Below are 8,526 nucleotides of genomic sequence, written 5' to 3' on the forward strand. Positions count from 1 at the left end.
GTGCCATCTCAACAATTATAAACACAAATAAGTAGGGGGGGGAGGGGGGATTTAATGGGGTAGTTCTTGACAAAATGCCCCTTAGCCCCACAATGGAAATAGGATGTGGCAGGTACTTATAGGTAAGTGGTTGCTCCAATCTCTCGCCATCGTCGGTTAGGATGTGTGTAGCTGAGGGGAGGTTGAAAGAAATGTCCATCTCGACGAGCACTTGAGGGTGCCAAGACAGGATGTAGTCTGCCCAAGAAAGAACTTCCAGCACTTTGCCAAGCTTGGAGCCGACGATGCCTGAGTGAGAGTAATAGTGCATGGGCAGGTTGGGGAACTCGACTCAAATTGAGCAGTTATTAGAGTAGAGCGCTCAGGGTTGAACTCCTTGTTCCATCTAAAGAGACTTAGGGGGGATGACTTGAGAATCCATTACTCGTAGCTAGCACATTGAGTGCCATCTCAACGGTTCTAAACACAAATAAGTAGTGACCTTTAGCCAAGGTCTAAATGGTCTCAATCTCTGTTCTAATGGAGCCCCACTGAGCCTTGATCCAAGCCCCAAGGGTGTCTTTTGGGGGTCTGGGATCAGCTAGGAGAACAATCAAGCCTTGGGACCCTGCTGGACTTTTCGAATTTGTGCGGAGGGGAGAGCGACAGAGGGCTTATGTCTTCCAATTGGTGAGGTGCTCCTTCCAATAGGGCCTTCACTTTCTTCGTCGAAAAGGTTTTGGGGTAGAAGATCTTCTTCTCGAGGGGGAGTCGTTGAAGTAGCAGCTTTATTTGCTATTGATGTGACCTCAGGATGTTGCATGCCATTGAGCTCGTCGAAGGTGAAGGGGGGGGGGAGGGGGGGCTACTTTGAGCTTCTGCACTATCTCCGCGGGTAGGGCTTCCATGACCTCTCTATAGAGTGCAAAGGGAAACAGGGGAGGTCCGTCATGGTTGATTAAATTGCTTCGTACGAGTGATCGATTGGGCACGGGTTTTGAGGGGTGCATGTAGAGTCATGAGTGTGATAATGAGGGAAGTGACATTGTCCCCTCCCTCCGGGGATGGGAGTGTGCCTAGGGTTTAGAGGTGGAGCGCTAGGCCTAGGGTTTTTAAAACTCTCTCTTATCCCTCTAGTAGCCAATTTTTCTTTCCAAAGGCCTTACCACATTTCAACTACCATACGATAATAGACTGCTTTTACAGGGTCACACAACTATTAGCTGATTGATGACTCATCACCCACCCACTAACAATTCATTGCAAACAGAGAAGCCCCTAAAAGAAACATATAATAGACTACTTTTATAGATCTAAAAAAGACAACTTTTATTACATCTTGCTTACAAAATGTGATGTCTCTGCTGTACAATTGATAGATACTGCAGAACTTTTCTCCATTCGGTGCGAGCCCCCACCTAAAGAAGAAGAAGAAGGAGAAGAAGAAGAAGAGACGCAATGGTTTTCTTCTTCCTCCTCTCTCGTAGGACACACATTCAGGCCGAACCCATGATCATGTGAGCACGTTTCTTCCACAGGGCTTCCGCCATGCTCGACGGCCAGGGTTGCCTACTTCCTGTGCGCCATTTTCACAGCGAGGACTCCCCCGTCATGATCTCGTCTTTGTCAGGTCGCTACCCGACCTGTCGTGCAGAAGCTGTAGCTGAAACCAACCCTAATTCAAGCGCCAACCCCCAAGCTCACCATAGCCAAGAGTTTTGCTCTTGGTCTCTTGTGCAGGAATCTAACCCATGTGAACTTCTTGACCTCAGCATTAGCAGGTCTTGCAATAGCTCGCCTGTTCCATTTGAAGAGGCTGACACCACACAGGCATCGGATAACAATGTTGTGCTTGTAAAGGAGGGTACCAGATCTTCCACTCCGTCAGATTTTGATTGCTTATCAACTAGCCCAAGCAGATCTGCACTGGCGTTTCCTCCTCCTTCACCTGCACAGGAGGTAGAGGCAGCTCCTGCACAGTCAAGGAGCAGCAATGGTGAGCTCGAAGGAGTGGTGACAAGCCATTGCGTGTTTGCAGAGGCTGATTCTAGATCAGCAGACTTCAGCAGATCTGTGCAGGAAGAGGGCAGCTCTTCCAAGGCTTTATGTGGGAATGAAATGCATATGGAGTTTGCAGAGGCTGCATCAAGCAGTGTGGTAAGTAAAAAGGAAGGCTTGAACAGAAGTGTGGGTGATGGAAGTGAGTCTAGAAGGGGAATTATAGCTTTGTGTAACTGTGGTCAGGATTGTTCAGATGGCACGGAGAGAAGCACTGGGTTTGTACATCCTGGCACACCTCAGAATGTTAGCAGTGATAAAGAGAGCCAAAGACAACTTTTAGGGTCAGTATGCTCATCAAAGGACTCCATCAACTCAGAAGAGATGGAAGAAGACTGTTTAGAAACTGTGAACGCAGAAAGGATTCATATAGAGCATGGTTCATTCGAGCTTTTAGCTGGGCACGGTCTCAGCGCTCCATGCCAAGGTGGAAAGGGCTGCAAGAAGATGAGACTCAGTATTCAGACATCTAGTGATACTTTAGCAGGAGGCACATCAATTAGTGCACCGGAGGAAATGGCACATAGTCCAGCAGAGAGAACAGTAAATACTTACTTCCCAGGTCTAATGGATGACGCTGCTCTCAGATGTCTTGCTTTTGTTGCTCTTTCTGATCTTGGCAGATTGTCTAGGGTGGCTACACCCTTCAGAGACCTTGTTAAGAGTCGGCTTATCTTGAAACTGCGCCAAATGTATGGCATGGTTGAGCATTTGGTCTTCACTTATGCAAGCGGTCCTTCCAATTGGACAGCATATGATGTAAATCGGAATGTGTGGACGACTTTACCGCCTGCTAATGAGGATAGTGTTTTTCTTGGTTCAGACAAAGAGTCACTTTCTGCTGGCACGCAAGTATTGTGGTTTGGTAATAGGCTGTTCGACTTTGTATATTACAGGTACGACCTGGTCACTAACAGTTGGGATATGGGACCTCCTATGATAAATCCTCGATGTTTGTTTGCATCGGCAAGCTTTGGTGATTTTGCATATGTTGCAGGCGGGTTTGGGCCTGCTAATGACAGTGGAGCATTGACAATCTTGAGTAGTGCAGAGAAATACGATTCGCTGACCGGTCAATGGGAAGCTCTTCCCCCCATGTCCACACCTAGGCAAAAGTGTGCAGGTTTTTTCATGGATGGAAAGTTTCATGTTATTGGTGGGAGAGATGCAAACCACCAACCTATCATGAGTGGGGAGGAGTACAATCCTGTCACAGGTGCGTGGAGGACCATACCAGACATGTATTTTGCACCAGCGGTTCATCGTAGGGACATGGTCAACCCTCCTCCTCCTTTAGTAGCAGTTGTTAATAATCAGCTGTACGCAGTGGAAACCACTACCAATGCCTTGAAAATCTACAACAAGCAAATTAACACATGGACTAATTTGGGCTATCTTCCTGTTCCAGCAGATTTTCGTAATGGATGGGGTATTGCTTTTAAGGGCCTTGGAGATACATTATTTGTTTTGGGAGATCGGCAGGGTATTGCAGCATTTGGCTGGCGGCCTGGACCTAGTGTTGCAGTACCGAATTGGCAACTTCTTTCTCATAGAGCAAGGGGAGTGAACAGCTTTCTTTACAACTGTGCTGTGATGACATGCTAAACTCATTTCTTTGCTCAGTTACTTCTTCTTCGGAAGGATCTCTTTCACTTGCTTTCAAGCCCATATGCATGATGTACGCTAAAGAGCTTCACAGCAATTTCAGACGGTACTATCGCAGGCGGTTTCAGAGTCGCAGCAACAAAAGTTGTGCCTAAAGTGGCACTTATCTAGGGTAGCATTGGAGCAGTAAGATAAATCAAAGCAGATTGTATGTGCTCTAAGAGGGCACTTATCATGGATATCGGGTCTTTTATCTTTGTTGTTTTCTGGTATTCTGATGGACATATGTGTGCTCTTATCCCACAAAAGAGCTGAAAAGCATTATATTATTATGTACAAAATGGTATTGCTCTTGTATAAATCACTCTATCTTGATTGTGTGTGCACAATTTGTGTGCTTGGCATCACTGCGTGCATGCACATATCTGTAGATAGATGTGGATTGCAGGCTGACTTGAATTGTAGGGTCTTCTTTTGCAAAGGTGTTAATGAGCTTGACTCTGCAGGTAAAAGGCTCTTGATCTGAAACATTTTAGTGATGTCTCTGTTGTGAAGTGGTTGATCAATGCTGGGGCAGTGTTTGAGAATTCCGTCAATGGTAAGGTTTTGACCTTAACTCCTAAGGATACATGTAGGTGGAAAGTTGTACTTCATGTCGTTGAGCACATTATGAGACGCTATTTGTAGTACATTCTTTACATATGGGCAATGGTGTGGAGCTGTATAATAATGTGGACCTCCAGTCAGGATATCTACATGCACATGCAGGGAATGTCGGCAAGTACAGTTAAGTCCTAGCCCTAGCCCATGTATGCACTGTTTCAGGTGCGTCTTCTGCGAGAGACAAATTTAATTTAAGGTCAAGGAGGATGATTTGAAGATTTATGAGTGCGTTCTGGTGTCCATCTGTGCGTGTTTGGTGGCCTCATTGATGATGCCCTTTGATTCATCTCCAATTTACAAGTTTCATCGAGTTGGCAGCAAAGTTATTGATGTTGTACCGTCAATAGTGATGAGGACCTTACAAAAACTATAGAGTTCTTTCATGCTTGTGGATAAGGGCAGTTTTGCGTGGAGGCAAGGCCTAGGTCAGCGTAACTCTGCCTCCCCTTGCGGGCGAATTTGCTTAGACGTGTGGAAACTGCTGTTAGCAGACTTGTGTATAACCATGTCGATGGTTTCTTATGTTTGCTTTAACTAGAATGCTAAAAAGTGGCCTAAGGATTTGTCTATGCCCATTTATAGGTAACTTAACCTTCATATGTGATGATTTGTGCCTTCTTAAGGAAGGCTTTTATTAGAAGTGTCCCAACAGTTGAGAACCAAGAACTCTTGTGCAAGATGAAATTTCATATGTTAAAACAGATGTGAGATAGCCGGTGTAAGGTCTTTGGAAATGATTTTCCTTACAGGCTCGCGACGAAAGGGTGTTCATGTAAGTTTAACAGATTGCAAGCTATTTTGATTTTGAAATTCTGTTGTCATGTGTATTTCATGCATCTTTAGGCCTGAAACCGAGTTGCATATAAGCAATGTGCGTTTACTTTTTGTGGTCTTTGCTAGTGGCTTTACCAATCATATGTACAAGGAGGGCAAGTGTGAAAGTTCTTTCTTCCATCTTACGAGTGATTGGGAATGGAGAAAGTTCAGTTTCTTTTTTTCTTTTTGCTTTTTAGATCAATAATTGGAGTCAGGTCTCTGTGTTTCCTTTGCGCTTTTGGTCACACTTTTGGCCTCGATTACAATTGCCCGAACCTTCCGTGCAGTGTGGGTGCAATGCCGACGATCATTATTAATCATTTTTGTTATTCCGAAGGTTTTTGGGAAGTTTTAAGTGTCCCTATTGGAGATATGGTCCACAAGGTGGTATGGAATAGTTTTCCGAATTGTCTATGGTATTTCCAATGAGGTGTATCTGTGGACCAAGGGATGTTGAAATTGTGGTTTTCTTCTGTTGATTGCAAAAGAAAACATCGCTTGCCTTGAGATGGTGATTGTACAACTCTGCTTCAACCAATTGTCTCGCTCCCTTGTAAATAACTTTGGGTTGTGATTGGCTTTCAGAATGTTTCTGTGTTCAAGGCTTTCGAGAGTAGTAGTGAACTTTTTTGGTTGTGGTCTAGAAGTTTGAATACTCTTGTACTGCATAGTTGCAACCGTGTTGCATTTGCTTTGCTCGCCCAATAATGCCTATGTCTCAATGGTAATGAAGTGTGCTTGCACACATAGGTTTTGAGAGTTAAACACCCATGCTTTCGATAGGCTTTAGCCATTGGCCAAGTACTATCTATATTTGACTTGACCATGTAGCTAAGAGCTCGTAAATGTCCTTAGGTTTGGAGTGTCTGCAATTTTAACATTGGTGTTACTATTGTTTTGTTTGCAGAATTTTATGGTTCTCCATAGATAACAAGTTAAAGGAGTTATGCACGGTTAAGTCATATTAGCCTCGATGTAGCTCTAGAAAAATTTGCAGAATGCATGCACACCAAGTGAACATAACAGGTGACTATTATTACAATCACTTGAGTGACTACTATTATGATCACTTGAATGACCTACATGAGTGACTACTATTGGGGGCTGTTGAAAATGTTTGTTTGATGTGTGTGTAGATATGTGCATGGTAGGAGCAAATGTAGTCAATTGTGGTACCTTCTTGTTAGGCTTCTAGCTATCCTTGTCGGAACTAGTTCCGATGGTCATTTTGCTTCCAAATTTTAAAAACCTGTGGTGGAGTGGGTCTTTCTCATTCTAAGGTCTTGAATGTGCTATTTGCAAGTTATTGTGTGCTTTGAAGTGGAGGTTTAAGTGATGTTGATGTGCATCAAAATTTTGCCCCTTAATTACTTTGCTGTGTAGGTCTTGAATGAAGATGTAAGGTGAAACATTGCTGTCATTTGTTCCATTTTGTTCTAGATTTTGTAGTTTGAGCTTGTTCTTTTTTCCTTCGTTCTATATATTCTTACCAAATCCTAGAATTGGTAGCTTTAAGCCTTTTAGCGTTTTTGAAGGTAAATTGTAAATGAGGTCGAATTGAGATTGCGTAGAGAGAGAGAGAGAGAGAGAGAGAGAGAGAGAGAGAGAGAGAGAGAGAGAGAGAGAGAGAGAACCTAATTTGTTATATGTCATCCCTTTTCTTGTGCTAAGCATGGGGCTACATGTGACCTTTGAGCTTGCCAAGCTTTGCATCCCTCGTCCCACACGTCAGCCTACTCCATAACTAAATTGCAATAACACATGGTATGGCCATAGAGGCATGGCTTGTGCGTATGTGCATGCATGTATGTGTATGCACTTGCTTATCTTTCGCATAAGGCGTTCCACGGGTTGATTTATGATGTTATTCCTCCATTGGTTGCCCAATTCCATCTTGATCCTCATATTGCTTGGTGTAACTGTTGCGTGTGTACAAAGTGTAATTCAGAATTATGGCAAGCATTACACGCTTCAATTACGTGGTGATGTTGAGGACGCTAAACATGTTTATCAACAACTCCAACTCTTTGCTGACACACGTTTATTGTTTGAAAGTGAATCGAAACTTTTTGCACGATGTGTCTCAAAAAAAAAATTTAAGCATTTGCACCATTCAAGGGCTTGTCAAACCATTAAGAGGGTTATGCTCCAATCAGGTTTTTGGACAACTTCAATACATGAGCTTGTGGATGTCATGGTTTTCCATTTTGGGAATGTCTTTGCTCCTCCTTTGACCTCTGCTGAAGTTCTTCATGCACGCCAACTTTTGTTATCTACGATGCTTTCGACTATCTCGCCTCAAGATGCTCTAGCAATGGAGGTGAATTTTAAAGAAAATGAATTGCACTCATCATTACTTGCTCTCTGCCGATGGTGTTTCCTTGGTTGGGATGGGTTCACTATGGAAATTTTTATATCCTTTTGGGAGTCTTTAAAACAATCTTTGCTTTACATGATGAATGTTGCGTGGTCTAAATAGAATTTGCTACTATTTGGGAAAGAGGTTTTGCTGAAATTATTGCCTAAACAAGCGCTTTGGCAGTTCTCACATTGACAAACAATTACTCTTATGCCGATTATTTATAAAATCTTGGCTACAATGATTTTTTATCGTATCAAAGAACCTCTTATTGTGGGTATCCATTCAACGAAGTACGGCTTCATCCCTCGTCAACAAATTTTGGATAATCTGGCTAATGTATTGATTGGAATGGAATATGCCAAATATACATAGCATGATGTACTTGTAATGCAAGTAGACATTGAAAAAGCCTTTGATACGCTACAATTGGATTTCATTGCCGCCACAATGTGGGCCCTTGGATTCAGTCCGAGTTGGTCAACGCTGTATATTTTTTGTATGCTCACAATACGTCTTCAGGCCTACTTGATGGTGAGCTGACTGAACCTTGGCCTCTTGGATGCTCTGTCAAGCAGGGTTGCCCACTCAGTGCCTTGTTGTATGCCATTGCCACTCACCCCTTGTTGCATTTGGATCTCTTGACTTTGCTTGGTCGTCTTCATGGGTTGAAATTACCCTTTGGGAATGACTTTAGTGGGCGAGCTTATGCCGATGACTCGTTGTTCATGTCCCGCAACAACCATGATGATGTACGAGAGATTATGTAGGCATTGGATACATTCAGTCTGGCAGTGGGTCTTAAGGTTAACTTTTGGAAATCCAAACTCATGCCCCTTAGTGCATGTAACTAGCATCCTCTTGTGGCCTGACAAAATTCTTAATTCCCATGTGGTTGTTAGAAACCCTGGGAATCCTATTGGCTGGCAAGTAACCAATACTCAGCAAGTGGAGTCATGCATCGCCTCAATGTCAAATTGCATTATTGCAAACCGTCTACATGGCCGTTACATGTTCGACTTCGTATTGTCCAGAGCATCATGATG

At 43.4% G+C, this 8,526-nt stretch overlaps 1 protein-coding gene across 1 annotated transcript; it reads left to right on the plus strand.

Annotated features, from left to right (window-relative positions):
* The first annotated feature begins 1,364 nt into the window (after positions 1–1,364).
* Positions 1,365–4,017, plus strand: LOC147435984 (uncharacterized). Its single transcript, XM_086488888.1, has one exon. It carries the CDS (start codon positions 1,528–1,530, stop codon positions 3,640–3,642), a length of 2,115 nt encoding a protein of 704 aa, XP_086345014.1. The 5' UTR covers positions 1,365–1,527; the 3' UTR covers positions 3,643–4,017.
* Positions 4,018–8,526: the final 4,509 nt, after the last annotated feature.

Source organism: Adiantum capillus-veneris, chromosome 18 (genome assembly GCF_014529385.1).
Source record: "Adiantum capillus-veneris isolate H3 chromosome 18, ASM1452938v2, whole genome shotgun sequence".
NCBI lineage: Eukaryota > Viridiplantae > Streptophyta > Polypodiopsida > Polypodiales > Pteridaceae > Adiantum > Adiantum capillus-veneris.